Source organism: Toxotes jaculatrix, chromosome 17, assembly GCF_017976425.1.
Source record: "Toxotes jaculatrix isolate fToxJac2 chromosome 17, fToxJac2.pri, whole genome shotgun sequence".
NCBI lineage: Eukaryota > Metazoa > Chordata > Actinopteri > Toxotidae > Toxotes > Toxotes jaculatrix.
The window spans coordinates 1,600,461-1,623,566 of record NC_054410.1 but is presented as its reverse complement, the minus strand read 5'-3'; the positions used below and the strand labels follow the sequence as shown (position 1 = coordinate 1,623,566).

The 23,106-nt window shown below is 43.7% G+C and overlaps 1 protein-coding gene across 6 annotated transcripts in view; it reads right to left on the bottom strand.

The window, feature by feature from the left end:
- The window catches only part of ppp2r5eb (protein phosphatase 2, regulatory subunit B', epsilon), a 35,758-nt gene that overhangs the window by 3,085 nt on the left and 9,567 nt on the right, over nt 1-23,106 (bottom strand). For 5 of the 6 annotated variants that reach the window (XM_041060343.1, XM_041060342.1, XM_041060340.1 and 2 more), the window contains exons 3-12: nt 6,437-6,633; nt 5,559-5,660; nt 4,054-4,146; nt 3,570-3,700; nt 3,124-3,183; nt 1,699-1,807; nt 1,420-1,473; nt 799-849; nt 565-684; nt 150-277 (exon numbers count right to left, since the gene is read on the bottom strand). In XM_041060343.1, coding sequence (XP_040916277.1) covers nt 150-277; nt 565-684; nt 799-849; nt 1,420-1,473; nt 1,699-1,807; nt 3,124-3,183; nt 3,570-3,700; nt 4,054-4,146; nt 5,559-5,660; nt 6,437-6,633 — 1,045 coding nt within the window. Of the gene's footprint in view, nt 1-149; nt 278-564; nt 685-798; nt 850-1,419; nt 1,474-1,698; nt 1,808-3,123; nt 3,184-3,569; nt 3,701-4,053; nt 4,147-5,558; nt 5,661-6,436; nt 6,634-16,029; nt 16,168-23,106 lie in introns of those variants that run through there. The other variant, XM_041060344.1, reaches the window with a different exon arrangement.

The following is a 23,106-nucleotide window of genomic DNA, read 5'->3' as shown; positions in this document are numbered from 1 at the left end:
TCAACACAATTTAGTGTGGGAACAAAAAATCAGACACCGGCGCCTTAAAAAAAAAAAACCTGGGTATTTCTGTTTGAATCTATAAAATCTGAAAAAAAGCTTCATCTATTACACAAACACTGGCGCAGAGTTATTTTAAAGCCACTCACGGGTTCCAGTGCTCTTTGGAGATCCTGTAGAGGCTGGCGAACATGATGGGCAGGATGACGCTGGAGTTCTCCTCGATCAGGCTCATGATGTACTCGTTGTTCCAGTAGTACAGAGCTCGCTCTGCAACCTGGGACGACGCAGACAGAAAGAGACGGAGCCCAGTGTCCACGCGTGAAGTAACATCCAGAGAAATCCAGAATCATTTGCAGCTTTTTATCTTCAGTGTTTCCCTTTAAATTCCCCCAAAACTGTTTTCTATACAAAAGCTTTGAAAGTGTGAGTGTTCCTGTTAAACCAAACCGCTGAATACGTTCTGCACACGCTTGTCTTTATGCTTCCTTACAGTTCAATCGCACTGTTCCTGAGTCAGTCCTTAACATACTAACAGGATATCAGCACCGGGTTTTCACTGACCTGGAAATGTGGGCTGGAGACACATCTGGAGATCTGTTTGAAGAGCGGCTCCTGGATCTTGACGAACTGTGTGGGTTCAATGACGTCCAGGATCTCCTCCAGCTCGCCTAGAAACATCACCTGGACGCAGCACAGGACGAAAGTGTTAACACACACTGAGCAACACAGAGCAATCACACACACACACACACACACACACACACAGAGTTAATACATGAAGAAGAACAGCCTCACCTCCTTTTGACTGCAGGTTTTTGGCCAGAACTTCAGTAAGCCTCTGATGACCTGAGGATGAAGAGGAAGAGTTCACAGCTCAGCCTGAGGCTTTAACATGCGGATCAGTGGTTTGTGTCGTGTGTGTTTTCATTTGCTGAAAGCCACGAAGCTGGTGAGTAAAAGTCTCGCACAACAAACAGGAGTGAAAACGCTAAAAATGCACTGTAAACAGTAATCAGACATTTCCACTGCAGTAAGGACTGTTTGTGCACAGTGATCTGACCCCACAGTCTTAACTCAGCGTCCATTTAATAACTCTTCCCAAAGCTTTCAAACGTCTCACAGATGGCTGGACATCAGTGGTCATGGGGACAAGTGAGCTCAACTGATGTGATTGAAATCTCCAGAAAAAGCTCTTAACAGGATGTTGAGCGTTTTTTTTTTTTTTTTGTCAAACTGCTGTTTCCATGGTGTAAAATGAGTCACAGGCCCATGTGATGCAGAAGTGTTTCACACAGCACTGACTGACCGAGTGATCGCAGCTCGAACAGTACAGAACATGACAAATGTCTGCGTTACACACATCAGGTCGCGGCGGCATCAAACATGGTGGATTCAGAGAGATGAACGGATACTTACTGGTTCTGTTAATGAGGGGTCTTTCTCTAGGAACTGTACAATGCAATACGCCAACTGCAGAGGGAGAAGAAGCCACAGGTTAGAGCTCATGTTACTGTGACTGGAGCCTCACAGTGTTTTACTGAATCTGAATCCAGAATCAAATCCACTTATCAAACCTGAGTCCTGTCCAGTCCCTCGTCAACGTTTAGTTTTAGTTCAGCTTTCAAGCCGCAAATACAAATACTACAGTTTTTAGGTGCCCCCCCCCCCCCCACCCCACACACACACACACATTACCTGTGCATGGAAGAGGGACAGGCTCCTGACAGTGTGGAGAGGGATCAACACTTTGACCAGAAACTGTTTATGCTCTGCTTTCAGTGGCAGAGCGAAACCATTGATTATACTGGGAAAGAGAGAGAGAGAGTTCAGAGAGGGAGAGGAGGGGAGGAGGGGAGGCAGAGAAAAAAAGAGAAAATATAAATTAAACATGAAAACATGAAAGGGTTTGATTGTGACTGTCTGAAAGTGGAAGATCAATGAGCAGCAGACAAAACAGAAGTCTGTTTATATGAGCGATGGAGCCTGGAGGAGAAATAAAGAGATGTAAGTGATGATTTAACTTTCAGGCCCAAAGACAGAAGACGTGACGAGTCTTTAAAGCTCCACACGCACAAAATGACGACTACAATCCTGAACTGGCTTTATTCACATTCAGGTTTAAAGGTCAGCCCAGGCACACACCCCACAGGTGATCCTCGACTTACCGGCCGGTGAGTCTGAGGGTCTGCAGCCATTCACAGAACTTTCTTGTGTGCTGGCTGTGTGAGGATTTTTTTGTAGAAATAGTCTGTATCTGTCTCACTTGTTTGCTTTTACCTTTCTGTCAGGAAGCTGTGTCTTTCATTTCCTCCCAGTCGGGGCTAAAAGCCTCTCCCTGATGTTCTGTTTGAGCTTTGATACTTAGCAACAAACGACTCAGAAGCCGTACAATCTGACACCACGTATTCATTCATTCATCTGTCCCCAACATGTGACGCCCTGAGACAAAGCAGCTGTGAGCCCTCGTCACAGGTTGAGCTCTTTATCTCAACTGTTCATTTCTGATTCATCAGCAGATCACACCACCTCCTCTACTGCAGCATCAGGAACCGTTAAGGTGTCAGGTGAATCGGAGTCTGGCTCAACTTTTACACAGCTCTAAAAGGATTACGCAGATACATTTCACACACGTTTCATTTAACTTTTATCAAAAATATAAGCAACAACTACAACAAGAGAGGAAATCGCCCTCAGGCCTGTGTGCACGTCCCATGCAACTGTCTGTGGAAATCATATCTCTTTTTTTAGAGGATTAAAAAGACTGTTGAGCGGAGAGGATTAATTTATTTCTTATCTAGAAGTCTACAAACTCTGCTCCTGACTGAACGTGAACCTCACATCTCTCTGAGTAAATCCTGTTTTTATGGAGCCAAATCACTCAGCCTGAGTTTTCACCATTTCTTATTAATCTTTAGCAATTCTCAAGTCTCTCTCGAAAAAGATCTCTATCTCCATTAGATAAAAACATCCTCATATTGTTGCGACTGAAACAAACACAGGCAGATACCAGCGTTATACTTCAGTTCTGCTGTTGCTCTCAGGTCTGTGTGGCTCCGGCTAAAAGCTTCAGCTAACAGAGCAGAATGTAAATGTGTGTGAGGGTCGGAGGCCTCCACATACCTCCCCAGGATCTCCAGCAACTCAGCCACCCCGTTGAAGTGCTCCGTCTCATAAACAAAACTGCAGAGCAGACAGAGAGGACAGAGACGGAGGCAGAGAAGAGAGGAGACCGAAGACAGGACACGAGAAAAAGATTAAACTAAAGCAAGTGATCTGTAAATGCACATACTGACTGGACACTGTAAGGCAGTGTGTCATATTGTTTATATTCATATACTATAGAACTGTCTGAATGCACTTTACATCAAACCTAATGTCCCATGAAAAAAAACAGTGTCACTTGTTTCAACTTTTTAAAAATAAAAATGAAAAAGGAGGAAAAGGCCTCATCAGCGTTAACGTGGTACAAACAGTCGTGTCATCTGCAGTGAAGACAAACACCAACCTCTGTCTAACAGAGAGGAACGTGATTTTAAAATACATTTGAGGAGCAGGTGTCTACTCACCGTAGAAAAATATTATTGATCTGTTTTCGTATAAAAGCCCTCAGCCCCAGGAATTTGCCGTAGATTCTATGCAAGACTGTCTTCAGGTAGTCTCTCTCCCGAGGATCCTCGCTGTCGAACAACTCCAAGAGCTGGACAGAGAGAAGAGACAGAGATTAGAGACGAGAACCAAGCGACAGAAAAACACTGAATTAAAGACAATCAACAAAAAACAGAAGAAGAAAGTAAATAAATTAACTGTAACTATTTGTTTTGGTTATAAAATGTCAGAAAACAGTAAAAGCTGACAGTTAGAATTTCCCACAGACCAATGTGACGACTCAAACGTCAGAATCCAAAGATACTGACTTTACTTTCACGCGTGACAAAGAAAAGCAGCAAATCCTTAAGAAGCTAGAAACCTCTGTCAGTCTGCTCCTGTTAAACGGACAGGAGACGATACCTGAGGACGACCTTTTACCTGCAGGCCGACTCAGCGACTCACCTGTAGGACAAACTTCTGGTCTATGTACTTTTTGGCAATGCTGGGCTGGAATTCCTGACTCTCCAAGAACCGGATGAAGAACTCGTATACCAACTGGAGAGCGCAGAAGAAGAAGAGAGGGTGGGAGGAAGGAACAGACAGAGGGAGGATGAGAGAGAGGTGTTGGCATTAAAACAACAAAGAAACAAAAAACAACAAAAAAAAATCAGGTACCTTTCTTTTAGAAACTAACCCTGTAAACACTGGGACTGGACTGGATTAAAGGGAAAGGTCAAAGTGGTCAAAGGTCACAAAAGGCACAGAGTACCGTGGAAACAGCTGGGTGAAGAAAAATGCCAGGATTGGCCTGGATGTGGGTGATAAGGGAGTCTGATCAGGGAAATAAAAAAATATTGTTTATGGCTTTGGAAAAATTGTGCGAATGAGACAAAACAAAAAGAAAAAGGTTTTACCAGGAAGCTTCTCCTTGAGATTTGCATCTCATTTCTAAAGGAGTCCTGGGCAGCAAGCACAGAGAAGGAGGAGGGGACGTGAGAGACCAGAGAGCCTGGCTCCAGACCTGGTCCCAAAACCGGACCAAAACAAAACCCACCCGACTACCAGGAGTCAAACACAACCACCAGCTCAACGGCACCGAAGTTTCTTCCAGGAATGGTTTAACTTTTGGAAAATACTTATTCTCTTTCTTTCTGAGGCTGAGATGAAAGAAATCACTCTCGTGCCTAGTTTAGCATTAAGACTGGAAGCAGGGGGAAAACAGGCTCCGTCTGAAGTTCAACACTACGACACCACACTCTGCAGCTCGTTCATTAACACGCTGTGCCTTGTTTGTTAAATACATACACAAACCAAAACGTCAAAATGACAACCTGTGGTTTTAGGGGAGGTTACAGCCAGGCGCAGCGACTCTGTGCAGCATCACAGAGTCTTGTTGTTGCACTGAGGTTCAATGGGAATCCATGAAAACATGTCACACAGCTGAGGCAGCAACAGATGGTTATGTTCATTTTCCATTAATTGTTATTGATTAATCATTAGTTTACTAAACATCACAACTTCTCAGAGATGTCCTGAAATGTCTGATTGTGTTATTCATTTTAAAATAAGAGGCTGGAGCTTCAGACTGTGTGACTGCAGAAACAATGAACTGGTTATGAAAATAGTTGCTGATTATTCTTCTGTCCATCAGCTGATGGATTCATTCTGATGGATCTGCAGTGAAGCTCACGCTGGCCTGCGCCTCACGGAGTCACAGTGGAGCTGCCATTTTTGGTATCATCATGCTAAGAGCTGTGCTCAGCGACTGTAACTGGAAACTCGATGTTATATCGAGTGACGGGCAGATGGATGAACTGTTGTTTAAGAAGAGATAACAGACAATTTCACCTGACAGTTTTTACATTTCTGTTTGTGCAACACCGAAACAAGATACAACATTTTAATTAACAAATACACAGACACACACACACACACACACACACACACACTTCTTCAGCTGCGTTTACCTGTAAGTGAGGCCAGGAGGCCTCGAGCGTGGGCTCATCCTCCTCAGGGTCAAACTCATTACTGTCACTGGGCGGAAGGGTCCGGAATATGTTGTGAGACACCTAGAAGACAGCACGAGGAGGACACTTTAAACAAATGTGTTTAATTTCCGTTCCTGTTTTTCCTGTTCAGGATTAAAATCTATTTACTTTTTAAAGAAATCTTTTCATTTCTTTCTGTTCAGGCTCTTATTTTGATAAAAGAGCAGCAAACACTTAAGTGATTAGTCATTTGTGTTTGCACTATCACTGTGGCCTCATCAGTAATTTACCTGATTCACACACTGACCTCAGCGTTTCACTGCTGCTGAGTCTCTCAGGTCTAACATACACTACTTATTTGATTTGTTCCAATCCACACAGATCTCAACTTCACTGACTCAACCAAACCCTGATGTTAGAATATTTAGAGTAATATTAAAAACTATTGGTCTCTTATTTCTTCAGTGTTGTTGTGTTGAGGTTTCTTTTGTGGGGAAACTGTCTGTGAACAGTGAACAGAGGCGGGACACCCACAGTGTATGGGCACAAAACCTGAAGGGTGGAAACTGGGGCAGGACCTGAGAACAAGTCTGAGTGTGTTGAGTTTTACAGCATTTTTGCATCAATGTGACCAAGTACTTTAACTGAGTAAATCTTAAAGGTTTGTGAGATGATTAATAACATAAGGTAAGACGAAAAAAATAAATTATATCACCTGTGAAGTTTAGAAGCCAAAACTTCTCACACCTGCGATGAGCAGTTTGAGATTTTGTGTCTGTACCTGTAACTGTGGTATCGCACAAAAATCTGTGTGAGTCCAGCGTGTCTGTAGAATAAGTGAACTCGTCTCTCCTCACCATTTTGACGACCTCGGGGTAGGCCTGCTCTGTCAGGTAGCCCCGGCTGACGGTCACGTAATCCACCAGCTCGTTGAGCGTGGAGCGCTTGTACTCCTTCATCTTGAGGTCAGACAGCGTGTCCATGAAGTCAAAGACAGTACAGCACTGCTGCAGCTTCTTCAGGAACAGCTCCGGCTGCTCCGGCGCTGGCACGTCTGGGCACACGAATCAAACCACACAAACACACGGGAAGAGAAAGATGCAGAGAAAAGTTAAATTGGTGAAGACTCTCACAGAAGTCAGAGAGCTGTAACACCAACTCCAGAAAATCAAATGCTTAGAATAAAGACAGAAAGACGGAGCCGTGGGGCGTCCTGGTGGGACGGCGGTCTAAGACGTGCTCTGAGTAGCTGTGATGTCACTGGTTTGATTGGAGGTGGGGACTTTTATCTGCTTTCCATCCTCCTCCTGTTTCCTGTAAAACCATCAAATGAAAGCAAAAATGCTGCTTGTCTCTACTCTTCAGTCTTTGTTCAGTTTTTATTCATTTTTCTACTTTATTGTTTATTTATTATTTATTTCTCTGTAGTTTTTACTGTTAGTTATAACAAAGAAAATATTAACCTTAAGTCCACTGACTAGATTCTTCCAGAGCTTTCAACCACATCAATGGAGTTTGTTCAGTTGTCATCACAGGACATTAGATAACATAAGGAGGGCTTATGTCCCCGCCTGTATGACTCCGTTATGACATGACCTACGTTTGGAACGTCGGTGACACCTGAGCAGACTCTTACCTGCTGAAGAAGACCATTAGAAATGTCTGAAAGTTTCCCAAAAAGCCAGTTTGTAGACCCTGAGCAAACCTGCTCTGCACAGAATGAGCGCGACAGCCTCGCAGTGTAACAGTGAGAGGTTCTGACGGTAGCGGCTGAGCTGTCACAAACCGTATGGATGTACAGGCACAACAAGGTGTCTGTACTCCAGTCACACCGTGACAGACAAGGCGGAGGGTCGCACAGAGTTCACACCTGAAGGGAGACACTCTGCTTTTCCCCGATCACCACAACTCAGATCTGATGCTCCCGTCCCAGCAGGACCGGGCCATTATTATGTAAGAGATAAGCTGCTGCTCCGAAGGCAGCACACCAGTATCACTGTGTGTGTGTGTGTGTGCCATTTTGAATTCTACTGCTCTTCACGCTGAGTCACAACCTGTGTTTAAACGAGTGAGATGACCTTTTCACCTCATCGTAACAAAAATAGTGATTTTTCACAATGGTTTTATTGACCAAAGGATTCATCGATTCATCGAGAACACAGTTCTGGGAAGATTTTTGTTTAATTGCTGATTTCACTGAGGTTTCACTGAGTTACACCATCAAACACCTCAGAATGAACCTTATCCAGAGAGACGGAGTCCGAGGAAGCTAATGATCACTGGCACATTGATTAATGTGCAGCAGGTTACAATCTGAGCCTAATCAGAGATCAATTCTGTTTGTTTTTCAAATGTTTCAGTGGGACGCGTCATGTGATCAGGTCAAGACCCTCTGACCAGACAGGATCCAAGTGATTTTGGATCTTGTCAAACCAAGAAATGAGAGAGAAGGGTGAGGCATACTGATGAAGATAAAAAAAATAAAAAAAATTCTGACCACTGAGAGAGAAAGTCCAGTTTCCTGTCCTGGGAAACAACCCTGGGCAGATCCCTTCAAGCGCATTTAAAGTGATTATACTGAACATGTTTTGATCCAAATGCCTCTGGTTACTCACGACCTGCTGGCCTCCTGCTTCAGCTCAGCTCATTCAGGCCGCGTCCAACCAGGTCAGCCACAAACAAACCCAAACCCCGACCGACTGGCAGGAGTCTTGACTGGCTCTGCGGGCTCTAATCCCTCCTCCACAAACTTAGCGGGACAGAAGAACGCTCCCGCAAAAAATTTCATTTCAAAGTCAGAGCTTAAAACATACGCAGGGCGAGAATGGCACCTCAGTGTTTACAATCCAACAAGATGAAACAAGTTCTATTTGCCCTGCATGTGATATGATCACTCACTGATCCAAATACCTAAAAGGAGAGTTGTCCAGAATGTTGAAGTAGCTGCACAGCCTACATGTCCTTGAGCAAGAAGATATTTAGTCTTTTCTGCTCACTCTTTTTAAGTTGCCCTGGACAAAAGCATCAAAAAGCTGAAGTCAGAATGTGGACAAGAATTCAGAATGACTGTTTTGGTTTGCTCTCAGCTCTGCCACAGCATACACAGCACAGCATACACTACCTGTCCTGCACCAAACAACAGAGACACAGTCAGAGACCAGCTGGTTAACAGTGGAGACAGTGGAGACCAAACCAGAGCCAAAAAGGAGAGTGAATATTAGACCTCGGGTGGGACACAAACAGTACATCAGTATATAAAGATGTAAACTTCATATATGCCAGAGTTAAAAGACGAACTACACCATAAAATTTTGTGCATGTTCAACTGCAAGTATGCAAATCTGCAGGCTGGTGTGAAGTATTCAGGATCTACAGAGGTCAGGGGACAGAGTTCAGGGGACAGAGTTCAGGGGACAGAGCTCAACATCCTGCTGGCCTGAGGAAAGAAGCTTCTTCCAAGTCTCTCTGTGTTGTGGCTACGCAGGAGGAGAAGCTGTAATAGTATCTGAATACTGATATCTGAAACAATATCTTGAATATACATATTTATATAGTGTCTTTCTTTGCATTGCAGCGAATGTGTGCATGCTTGTTTTGTGTGTACACTTGATGTAGCTGTCCACAGCGTGTGTGGGGGTGTGCAGGTCCTCCTTTATCTTCCTCTCAGTACAGTAGTGTACAGTAGGCTGTAGTTCATTACAGTAATTACTGGCTGCAGGATTCGGGGTGGGCTTGTGCTGCGGGAGCCTGGGGCCTGTGGATCCTGCAGCTCTGCTGCTATAGGAGCATGTGTACGGCCTTAAAGGAAGCTATTAATAGACAGATAATCACACAGGACACAGTAATCCCTCTACAGAGAGAGAGAGAGAGAGAGAGAGAGAGAGAGAGAGAGAGAGAGAGAGAGAGAGAGAGAGAGAGAGAGAGAGACTGCCACTGTGTATGACTGTACTTAAACAGTGTGAGGGAATGTGTGTGTCTTTGGCCTAGAATAACCCAGAAACTACCCTTCATACACATCAGCAAGGAAGAAGAAACAGAAACACTCTCTCACACTCACACACACACACACACACACACACACACACAAACTGTTGTTGAGCAATTTTCAGTTAATCTTTTTACTGATTCACTTTTTCAGCCCTGATCATTAAACACTGTCACTGCCTGAAGTTAACTGTCAATTGTTTGTTTCAGTAAGTGAAGGATGTCATTGTTGTCATTGGGATGTTATTTATCAGGGACTCAAACATCTAACGCTGACGCTCAGCGCCAAAAAAAACGTGCTGCCATGAAACGGGCGGTTTTATCAGAGGTTTCACTCCTCCACCACGACAGTTCACCACATCGCAGCTAACCTTTCCTGTACAGACAAAATTAAAGTGCACGCCGAGGACAACAGGACACATTAACTGGTTAAACATTCAAAGAATTTTTGCATATATTTCTGTCCAGGTTTGGCACATGGCCTCAGGCTCACACCTGCACACCTATAAAGCACCTGAGCGGGCGTTACCTGCTGGCTGTTCATGCTTATACCAAGAATGAGGCATAGAAGCAGAAAAGGAATAAATACACCAGCCACAAGCGAAGTGCTGACAGTTGTCAAGGCAACCAGCTTCTTCCAAACCACAAAAACGCTATGTCACTGCAAAGGACAGAAAAGTGATTAAAAAGCTTCTGAAGTGGAAAAAACAAAAAAACCCAACCAAGGAAAACAATTCGTTAGCCCGCCCAAAATAAATGACGCAATATTAACATGTATGATTAACTAGAATAACCTCATTAAAATAAACCTGCTACTTCTGACAACATTTGCAAGTTTAAGTGTCTTTGATTCATCATAAATTCAGCTGAGTCGCTCAAATGAACACACTGACCGGACCTAAACCGGGGCTCTTTCATGACTGAAACTGCCCATATCACCGAGGGCATTTACTTTTACCATCCATCTTTATCCCCAAATCCATTTAGCTGGTACAAACGTGATCTTTTTAATCCAGCAGCCACTGCGGCCGGTGGATGAAATTCAGGGTTGAAGTGAGTGTTTGGCTGTCGCTGATCCACTCTGTCAGCCTCTCTCTGCATAAGCCAACCATCATTTGGAGGATTATTATGGCTGTGTCACAGCAGCAGCAGCTAGTGGAAGTCAGTGATGCCAGTGAAACTGTCGGGTGGACAAGAAGAGCTGTCGGCCTGATTGTTTTATGTTGTTAAAGTTTTCTAACATGACAGTGAGCTGAATGGAAACGTCATCTTCCTTTAAAAGAGGCAGCAATCAAGACGACAGAAATTATATGACTTAGAGCAAATACATTTCACAGTTGTGGACGTAACTTTTCATTCATCCCTTCACAGCAACCTGTCTATATTCATTTAGAGCTATGACAATTACTCAGTGAATTAACAGAAAATGAATTTGCAGCTATTTTGACAATCATATGATCGCTTCAGTCCTTTTTAAGCAAATATTTCAAATCTTTGCAGGATTTTAAGTTTTGTCTCTCACATATGACAGCAAGCTGAATATCTGATTGGACACAACGAGACATCTGAAGACGTCATTTCCCCGCAGACCAAAGGGGACAACGAGCATTTTTTACGACTTGCTGGATTTTGCAGACAAAATGATCAATCAAAAAGATAAGTGGCATTTTAATTTTAAAAGAAAACAACAGTTAGTTGCAGCCCTATATTCATTACCTGCTGGTCTGCTGCGGGACCGTTTCAGCTGATAAACCGGCTGCACTTCTATATAAAAACATGTAGTAGTGCAGATTTTAACCTGGCGTTCTGGGAGATGAGCGGCGATCAAGGATGACTGTTGACACCGGGTCACAGAACTATAAAAGCATCACTATTTCTTATGAAGCAAACTGGTCTCACATCAACACGACTATTCTGAGATACTTTTATGAGTGCGGCCCGGGCCTGTGGAAACACTGATGCTCCGCTCTGGCTTCAGCAGTCTTAGCCTGGTGTTCTCCTCTGTGCCTGTTCTGTTTCTCAGCTTTGGAAAAGACTCTCATTTGGGCTCCCCTGGCAGAGGAAGAGAGAAGTCGCTGCTGCTTAATTAATGGTGGAAAAAAGCTTAACGACTCGCAGCACGAGAGAGAGAGAGCAGTCGGATGGCGCACCACAGGAACTCCTTTAAGTTAGGCTAATTACATAACAGCATCCATCTATTGAACACAGGGTCAGAGTCTAGCAGCTTGCACATGTATACATCCTTTTTAAAGAAAGAGTAACTTGCAAAGTCTGTTGTTTTAATGTTGTGAATGCTTATCACGTTTTGAAGATCTTCGGTGGTTTGTCTCAAATACGGAGTCTAGTTAGAAAAAAATGTGTTGTGCAGGGTATGTCCTCCAGATTACATCAGCAACTGATTACTCCAGTAGCCAAACATGATTTGACAGAGCTCAGTCATCAGCACAGTCATCGAAATTAAGTGCAGACTTGCTCCCAAACTGCACAGATGCAACTACTGCAACGCTGAAGTTGAAAGGAGAAGTTTGAGACAAACAAAACGTATTTTTAAAGTGAAATACTCAGGTGTCACTTTGTGATCTGTATAAATTGACAGAAGTGAAGGCCATGAGCATGTGGGTGATAGGCACCACACCTGCCTCAGGATGGTTATTTAATGGCAGCTCGATATATTTAGTGGCTCCCCCACGCTGACGATGTATAAATGCACAGTAGGGCACTGCTTTCTAAACAAAATCGAGTAACAGAGTTGTTTTGAAATGTGACTGTAAAGCGACGATAAAATGAGTTTAATTGATTTGTTAGCATCCGTCCATTCTCCAGAACACAAACTGAGGCCTTCAGCCAAATGCTGGTAAATGCTGTCACAGATTAACAGTGGTGTGTATAGAAAATGGGTCTGGAAGAGGTTATATGTTTAAAAACATCTCAAAAATATTTAAATCCTGCAATTTGCAGATAAAGCCATTTCATGTTCCCAAGATCGTCATTATCGATCGACATTACGATGCATTTCTCATAATGGTTTTTCTTCACATTCATTAAAAAATGTCAAAAAAACCCTCATTAGTCCGCTGAATTATGGCCGATGACAATATTGCAGAACATCACTAATACAGCTTCGCTGCTCTGCTTCGGTGTTCCGAGGTTAAACTGTTACTCACGCAGAGATTTTAGTGGAAACACGAGTCTAGGAATAAGGAGGTGTAAGATGACCAGGCGACGCTCTGTCAGAACAGTCCACACACACACAGTGGACAGGGGAAAGCCCCTTGTCTCTAAAAGCAGTGAGTGTGTGTGACCGAGCGAGCGGGCTTGAGTTACGGCGGGAGAGAGAGAGAGTGAGCCGCTCCAACAGATGGACTCAGCAGGTGACTGGACCCCGTCCTGAAGGTCAGTTTGTAGGGTGTTGTAAACGCCTATGATGATATTTTGTATGTACACAAACTCTCAGGGTTCTCCGTCATCACAATCAGCCACCATAAAGGTACAAACAGAGGAGGATAAGGTGGACCGGAGACCAGAACAACAATCACTGAGACATACAGGGCCACTGATGGAGGAATGTCAAGGCGCTGTGGGTGTGTGACCTTTGTGCTTCTCGCTGCTGGTGGCTTCTAATTAAGCTTATTTACCCACAGCTGCAGCCCGTTTCCGCTGCCCGTAACAGCTAACCAGTCGTTAATTGCTGGTCACAGGAACAGTCAGGGGTTAAGGGCGCTTCATCAGTAGTTACTGAGGAAAAGTTTCAAAAGTTTTGCCATTTTCTCGCCTGTATAAGAGGCTTCTTCCTGACTGGATTCCTGGTAAATTAAGCTCTATATGTAAAAATAAAGCATAGAGCAGAAACTGTGTGTCATGTTTCCTGTGGGGGAGTTTCCCAGCAGCCACTGCTGCTGCTGCTGCTGCCGGGCCTATAAGCCACTGAGGTTAAACATTACATAAAGGATTACAGTGAGAAGAGACGATCAGCGCTGACTGTCACAACATCTGCTCTGTTCGGTCCTCAAAGCAGGAAGACGGACATGACCCCGCAACATGGCTGCCATCAGCTGTCGATGCAAATCTCCACAGGAAGCTGGCACACAACCAGCTGCTCGACAATCATGACACTGTGTTGACATTCACATGTGTGTACACATGTACACACATTTGGTTAAAACAGTGAAGCTGAGCCAGGTCAACTGGGCTCCTGCTGCAAGTGGAAAGCTTCATTTTCACAAATTCAGGATGTTTGTGCAAAATAAATGAAAGAGTTGAAGGATATAAAGATTATTCAACAAGCCGCAGTTTCATTATGATGTCACTGAGGATGTAAACACGCAGCACAGAACAGATAAATGAAGAAAGTGGACGGTAAGAGCTGAAGCAAGAAAACTGTAACTGTGGCAACCAAACAGTCGAACTCACGGCAGCCTGGGTCACAGTGCACCGTCCCTGATGCAAGTCGTGCTCTGCAGGTGCAAATACTACATTACTGCACTGAAGTCTGATTCTGATATTGTTCTTACAGCACAGCACTGGCAGTACAGCACTGCACATGCACCTACTGTACATACATGTAATGGCCCCAGCACAGACACCAGTGCAGGACTTGTGTAATGGAAGCACCCGAACATATAAATATATATTCATGACCCAGATACAAACTCCCTGTGCCCCTATCTCCATGTTCTCAGGTCTCATATAAGCATCCCTGCAAGGCGCCAAGCTGCTGTCAATCATTAACACATGTAGTCATCCTGGGTAAACTTTGCTCCTGCTGCTGTAGCCAACAACACGGCAGATGGCAGAGCTATGGAGGACCCAGCCACTTTCACTCCGGTGTTTAGGTAACGAGGTGTCACAGGTACTGAACATGTCTCACTGAGATCAACTGGGACAGACAGAGCTGTTTTTAATATTTCCTGTTGAGCGACTCGAGCTTTTTATATTTTTGTCTTGGAGCTCTTTTGATGCCTGTAACCTTAAACCACAGAGCACCTTTAATAAACACCAAGTGCTCGTGTACTAAGACCCAACAGCAGCTCCGTCTAGATCGTCTCATTTTGCCTTTGTGCTGCTGGAGTCTGGTATGAACGCTCACTGAGGTGAGGGGTTACACTCCCTGTACAGTTCAACCAGTAAACACAACATAAAGACAACACGCAGCCTTCCAGTGTGAAGGCAAGACAATAATGTATAATTATATATTTATGTTTACATGCACAGTGGCAGTGCAGAGTTGTTTGGCACTAGCTGGACAGACCCTCACATAACTAACAGGTCACAGGTTTGAACCCTGTGACAGTTCATGTGTCATGTCAAAGTCCCCCTGAGTAAGACACTGGGAGAATCAGCACAAAGCCTGAAATGTAAAAGCTGCAGGTTCACACAAAGACAGCCTTCACGAGTCCAGGTGAGCCCCGTCAGGACGCTCACAGGAGGCACATAGCAGGAATTCCTCCAGCTGTGAACACCAAGGAATCAAACTGAACACAACACAGGAGGTACCTGTCCTTCACGTCAGCTCACTCACCACCTTCTGCTGCACACTTTTTCTAACAGTCTAGCTAAGTCAGGTTCTGGTCGACGTGTTTGTGTGGAGTCAGAAGAAGATGTCTCAGTCATCACACGCTCATCTTCACTGCCGTGAGTCAGATCAGGGTTTATCTTAGATTTTATCTATTCAGGCTGAGTCTAAACCTCAACACTCTTTCTGATGCCAATCAAAACGTGTCAGTAGTAAGTATTAGAAACTAAAGACTTATTTTCATTCATCTATTTCTCTGTGATTAGTTTTTACAGTTTATTGTTGTATTTACTGTCTATTGGACTGCTGGTCACTAAAACATTTGAATGAAAATGTGTTTCCCAATTTATCTCATAAATACGCAGCATTGCATTTATACTTTGTGTTTTTGCCTTTTTGTTTTTTCGCTCTTGTTTTATTAGTTTCAGTTATTTTATTTAGATTACCAGCGCCCGGATTTGTTTTGTTCGGTTACCTGTTATTCATTGATGTATTAACACATCCTTTACAGCAGAGTAGATGGAAGCTCAGCAGGCCCAAACTTCACTTCACTTCAGGAATGCTGAAGTGGAAAAGGGGATTTCTTAGTAAATGCTGGGTTCTTTAACATTTCGCGCCATTTTCTGCCCAGAACTGGTCTGAACCTCAGCCACGTTCTCAGATGCCAACATTTGCTCTAATGCAACACATTCCTCCGCGAGGAATCATAAGGATAAAATGAACTCATTCCACCAGTGAACTTTCCAGTCTCCTCTCAGCCAGTGAAAACACTCGTCTTCTGTTACCATCCCGGTCCATTTTAAGTCTACCTTTCCATCTGCCTCACACACACATGACAGGCTGGGCCGGCTGGTAGTAGCGACAGCCCTTGACAGCAGGCTAACTTTAACACTCCATGCTCCTGTGCTAGCAACTATGCCCCACAACACCCCGCACATAAAAACTGTCACTCACTTAATCAGGTTTCCGCTCCCTGTCAGGCACCAACGGTAGCAAACGACGGTCATGAACGTCGCTGTCCGCGCTGATTTGAGCCAAACATGTGGACAACAGAAGTTTAGCAGACCTACACTCTTCTTGTGGCTTGTTTGTAGCGAGTGAGGCTGGAAAAATGTAAAGAGACACCTCGTGGATCGGGTTTCTCCTGAGGGGAGAACGTGGAGGGGAGGGAAGACCAGGCAGCGTGTCGGTGGGCTTCATTGGCCAAACAGAGACCAGAGGAAGCCGCAGAGAGAAGCCAGGGGCGGGCTGTGCAGCCAGCATTGTACATCTCTCTCTCTCTTTCTTTCTATTTTTTACTCCTCTCTTTTTTAAAGCCTGCTGCCCAGGGAGGTCAGAGGCAGATCAGTCCTCCTACACGAGGTGGACGTGAGCCTGAGACGTGAGAGGAACCTAATTTAGGTTGAAAATGCCGACAGCACGTTCAGCCTCAGGAGGATCTGCCCACATTAGCCCGGTTTGCTGTTGAAATCAGTTATGTTCTCCAGCAGGCTGGGTTTGTCATGTTTTCCCCATTTACGCCGGAGCTTCGGCGATAGGAGGGGGTCGATTCAGAGACGTCAGCTAACATCAGCGTGCACGGAGAAGTGAGCACCTCCAGGAGAGCCGGGAGGAGCACGGGGACAGGAGACCTGATTTTTATTCACAAATCTGTCTCCTTGGTGGACGTCAAATTACCGTGGTACTTTTCAGTTTACCGACCAGACTGGACAGGCGCAGGCAAAGTCAAAAATCTGTCCGGTTGTTATTGTCCTCGCTGGACAAAAGTGTTGGATCTGAGTTTTTTCTTATATGTATTTGTCTCTGTCTTTTGTTTGGGGAAAACAGGACAAACAGGAGTTTGGTTTGTTTAAACTGCCTAGGAATATATTTTTATTGTACATTAAGAAAAGAGGTATGACAGAAATATAATATCACTCACAAGAGACCACTACAACGTGAAAGGGGAGGGTCACATGACCAACACGAGTATCTGAGCTAGCACGACTGGTAGAGAGCTGACCTGCAGGCGCCTTCACTGGCTGTACAGTGTACAGAGCACACTGGCTGTGGCTTTGACCATGTTAACGCTGAGTCACTGTTAAAGAAAGAACTTAGTCACATAGAGCTATGGGATGTTGTGATGGCCTTTTTTTTTTTTTTAATTTTCTGGCGTTGTCTCACTGATAGATTGCAGTAGTTGAACTGAGGATTGGGACAGCTGCACTGTCCTCTTCATTATCTGAAATTTCTCATGACAGACGTATGGATCAGAGCTGGTGTGAGATTTAACATTAAAGCTTTAGAAGGAAAAGTTTTATCGTAACAGAACTGTGACTGAACTGAAGAGGCCATTAAATGGGGTTTTAAAATCTGATTAAAAAGAAGTGTTTGCATGAATATTTATGAAGGGTATAATGTCATATTCAGGAAGCTTGGCTTCCTATATCTCTTAATTTACTTTATTTCAATCATAATGATTGTTTTTACCTTTGAAAACTTCTTCACTGATGATTCAAATCCCAATGATAAGGGCAGTGCTTTATGAAAACTATGGGTGGGATGGGCAGATTCCCTGCCAGAGAAGGAGCTGAGTATGTTTAGCTGTTTAGCCCGACAGGAACTATCTCCTTCCCCCTCCTCTTCCTCCTCCTTTCCTTCCTCTGCCACAGAACATTAAAGGACTCCTAATCCTTCCTCCAGGTTTCCCACCAGCTTCGTCCCTGCTCTTCACCTCTCGCTCTATTTGCATTCCTCCCTCGTTCTACCTCCTTAAGCAAACATCTCTGTGGAAACACTGAATGAAGCCTCAACTATGTACCCAACTGTAACAGGTATGTAAATTAGATGGTATAATTACTGTCGTACGGTGACAATATCACGGCAGTATCTGTTCATACTGTGTTACATGCAGGGAGGATTCATCCGGGCACCGTGATGTTTTTGTTGCTATGCCAACTCTGGAGGTAACCAGGGAGCTTGCTGGCAATTTTTCCTGCCCTCCTTTTATGAATGTTTATTACTTTGGAGAAAACTTTTCACCGAATGTGTGCCAGAGTAACTGCAGCACAAAAACCGTGGACTCCTCTGGGTGCACGGACAGCAGGGGCAGATAATGCTTCCCATTCCCAATTCCCATTTTGATTTTTCTGTTTTTTGGGGCTTGTAATTTAACCCATATTGATTCAGTAGAGTCTGGCTGAGTGTCCATGTTTTTTGCTTCACGTTCACACAGTCATATCTTTCTTTGTTACTGCACACCCAGTGAGCCAAAACATTACTACTTCCATCTGTAATTACACCTATGCCTAAACGCGTGCATCGCATCAACTCTTAAGTGCAATTCAGCCAAGGAAAACTGGCATCTGGACAGCCGCCCTTTGATTAAACCTTTCTAGCGGAGTTAGCCCCTGGACGTGTAGCTCATACACTGTAAAGAATGCCATTGGTTTGGCAAACACAATTTAGAAACCAGAGCTGGAAGAGTCCCCAGTATCAATAACATCTATTGTTAGGGAGCATTGTGGTTTTCCAGTGAGATCCACCAACATTGGACAAAGAGTGATGGATCACACGAAAACTGTGTCAACAGTGTTAAACCAAAGTGAGGTACGCTTCTGGAAACACAAACATGCAAACCATATGCAACTGCATAAAATGGATGTGTCTAAAACAATGTTCCTTCACGTGTACACTTCTGTTTGTTATAAACGCAAGCTGCAGTCACCAATGGGCAGACCTCCAGTTCTGCAAAGACTCACTTCACTGTGTAAAACCTGAAAATGGTGAGAGTCCTGACTGAGAATAGCACCTACAGCACTGACTAGCATGATCACTAAAACATGACATCAGAGTCTTAGTGAAGGTGCATCCTGGGCAATAACTTGTAGGTATTTTATTTTCTTGATCTTGTAAATCATTATTTTTAAAAAATGAAATCACTGAGATAGGTCTCTATCGGTTAAAGCAGGGGTGTGGCTTTGGGTATGAAGTGACATTGACCTGGTCTAAAGTGTAAATTCCAGACAGTGTGCGTCATCCTTTCTGCCCGGGGATCCCCTTGAGGAAACTGCGCCCTCCTCGTCTTCCTCTAAACGTCTAGGAATGAGCTGCACTGCCAACCATGGGATTTATGTAATCCACCATGCCTTACCAAGACCCTGCTTGTCTTTTCTGGCTGAAGTCTGACCTGTGACGGTGACTAACCCAGGAGGAGGAGGAGGAGGAGGATGAAGAGGGGAAAAAGATGTGATTTGAGCATCTTGATGATTCGCTATCACAGTCTGCTAAACCGACAGCACAGAGGAGACAGCTGTCCAGATATACGCCCACTTCTGCTGCTGCTGTGTACATGTGCACCTCAAGGCGGGAGGTAAACTCTTGAGAGATTATGGAAATGAAAAGAAAGAAATGCAGCAAAGCAGCTTCCTCAATTAGAAAGAAAGAAAAAAACGGAAATATAAAAATATGCACCCGACAAGTAAAGGTTAAACGAAAGACAAACAGGAGAGGAAAAAAAAAAAAAGAGGAATCATATCCCAAACGTCACATTCTTCTAAATGATAACATCCTCTACACGTATTAAAAATGAAAAACAGAAGAAGAAAGCAAGAAAACAGGAAATTCTTTTTCAAAAACAGCAGAAGTTGAGCTTTTTAAAGCGTCATAAAAATAAAAGAGATCCGTGGTATCGCTATAACTTTCAATCCTGAAAAATCACGTAGCAAAATATACACAGCAGGACAACAAGAATTTCAACTAGAGACAATGCAAGAAAGACAAAAACAGCCCTTGAGACAGTGAAACAATAACAAATATACAAATTGAAATGTTACACAAAAATGCAGCCTAGAAGCAGAAAAAAAAAAATCCTGAAAACACGAAAATCTTCAAAAATACATCTCTCTGACCTCTGTCTCTGAACGCTGGCGTAAAACATCCCCAAACGGGTTGAGCCTTGGGGCGGCCTCAAAGACTGCCAGCCAGTTAATAAAATACAGCACTGCCCGATACACATCTCCCTGGCAGTTATATAATTCTGAGAGATTAGAGGTAGAAGAGCCTGTCAGTAAAAGAGACGACAAAAGGCAGCCATTGTGTGGCATCCCTGACGGCCACGCATGCGTTTTGGTCGTATGAGGTCGGCCCTGTCGATCTCCAGTGGCTGATTTCATTTATTAATTCAATCTTACTGGTTAGCATGGGGTTTTTGCTGTTCCTCACAGAGAGTCTACTGTGTTTCTGTGGCTTAAAATTCACAACAGACAAGTGGAAGAGGCCAACTTAATCCTTGTTCTTCCACTTGGTTTATGTGGACATATATGGGAGTGGAAGGAGGCTCAGAAGTTGGAGCACTCATCTCGTGACCAGACGGAAGGTATCCTGATCCCTAAGAAATAAATGAGACAATCCTGCTTCTTTACAAAGTACAGACTATGGTATGTTTGCACTGCAGCAGCTCCGGACGAACAAATGGACACAAAACCATCTCCGGTGTACGTGTGCTTATAGACAGCAGTAGTATAACTTCTTACATACCGGCCTTCGTGGGGGTGCAACTAGTAAAAACAACATTTTTTATTGTGCCATCTTCAAGGAAACAGAGCAAAGTTTCTAAATCCTTATAATCTTGCACTCACTTAACTTTTCAAGGTGACTCCTTCACTGCAGCCAGTGCTGCTGAAGTGGAAGTGATCACCATTTTAGGCAATTTGAGTTGTCTGAATGTCTCCCACTACATGAATACACAGACAGAACATCTATATTTCTTTGTTAACTAATGCTTAATCTCTTGACGATCATCCAGATTAATACAAGCACAACATAAAGTTGCTCCCTTCTCCAGCAGAAGCACCACACTGCCTGTGCACACCGAGGCTTGGCACCACCCTCAAACAGAATTACACATCAGTGATGCACTGAACCCAGGACTTCAAAAAGTGGTTATCAGCACTGTGTTCTGTTTCATAATGTTCAGTATGTACCCGCAGGAGCAGAACACAGTACAGAAGCAGCAGACACAGAATAACACCTCGCAGTGAAATCTGTTATCGACTGTTTCTAATTCAGGACAGCCCGACTCTGTTGTAAGCAAACTGGCTCCTGAAGCGACTGTTCGGGGCTAAAAGCAGACTTCCAGTGGACATGCTGGTCAGGAGCAGCAGACTGTGATTGTACTGGGGAGGTGAGAAATGTGTGGAGCTGTGTGAATGTGAGGCGAATGTGTGAAGCTGAAGCAGGGAGGTGCTGAAAAAGACCGAGCGTGTGCCGGCTCAGCCACAGATAAATACAGGACAACCATAAAAATAAACTACGACACGAACTGAGAGTACATTCTCTCTGTGTTATGCACACAGCAATTACTGCTGGCAAACTCACTGTACAATTACACATCCTGACTGTTAGTAACCAGCATAATATTGCATTATGTACCACTGCTTAATTTCATTTCTAGGAAGGACATCCTGTTACAATATGGTTTAATAAACTGAAATGAGAGTTTTCTGTTTTATAATTGCAGTTAATGAAAAATATGACTTCATATTTTGATTTTGTTTCCAGCTTTAACTGTAAAGTGGCAATATTCAGCTGTTTATTTTCAATTCCAATGATTTACATTAGATTTTATATTTACATTTATTTATATATAAACAAAAAATTAAAAAAAAAATTTGTGTCACCAATTATTCGATTATCAAAGCAGCTGCCTTAGTTTTCTCATGATCAGCTACCAAATGGCTTTACACAGCTTCATACATGAATTTGGAAAAAGTCAGATAAAATAATTTTGGTTTGGGATTATATTTTGCATATTGTGGTCTACAATCACACAGTCGTAGTAGTAAATGTAGATTTCCTGCTGTAATTTGCAGAAGAGGGAAGTGAGACATCGTGCTTTCTAGGAACCGTAGTTCTGCCTTTGTTCGGATATTTGATTCTCTATCAAACAGTGTGTACTTCTACTCATGATGTGTGCAGTTCACGGCATGACGGTGGAGGTCAGGTGTTGTGTTTACATAAAAACATTGAGTTTAGGTGGAGCATGAGCAGATAAACACATTTAAACACGTATACACCGTGAGAGCAGAGGGTTCCCTTCCTGTCCTCGGTGTAAGTGAGTGTAATGTATGAAGGGTGGAACCTTCGCCTGTGGCGGAAGCAGGAAGTGGTTTTCCATCAAGCTCCGACAGGTGGTGGATCTGTCTGGTTTCTGTCTGGCAGCATTCCTGCTGTCACCACCGAACCGCACCACAGCACTGCTGTATTTACACAGGTGAAATGTGTGGGAGCATCTCGGTGTGAATTACAGCACCCAGCTGCATACCACACATAACCTGATTCACTGTGACCTGAACCCGGATATGTCTGTGACATGTAAATACGCTCCACTGCTTAGTAAAGCACCGAGATGCCTTAATTAACAAGTATAGTTATTTATTATAGTATCGTGTGAAGTTGCTGCCCTTTAATTTTTCCTAACAATAACAATAAAGCATCACAAAGACTTAACATCAGGCCTTAAAATAATCTGCTCCCAAAAAGGTCACAAGATGAAACCAAGGAGTAACATGAGGATTAACAGGACTGATTAAATATTGGGATCTTGGGACTGTGTTGTTTGTGGTTGTCGAAGGACATAACGCAAAATTCAATCTATTGTAAAACCTTGTCTGCACAGATCTTTCAGCCATGTTTTTCGTGGTTCATCTCTCAAACATACGAAGAAGAGGAGGTTTTAAATCTGTTTTCCTGTGTTTGTGCCGGCCATGAACTGTGCATTGGGCTCTGCTTTCTGCCATCTGTAATGTGCATTCCTCTGCACAGCTTGCTTTTAACTTGCCCGAGCACACAGGTCATTCAACAATAGGGCTGCCACCTTTTATTTGAAATGCACTCTGATCTGTTGCATTCCTCGTTATCGTGTGGCCGGTTTATGGTCTCTCAGAACCACTTCACAACACGTGCACAGTCGTTCACATCGGCACATTTTCAGACAGTCCAGGAAGACACGGTGTTGAACTTGGTTGTATAAATGAAAAGTATCATAAATAG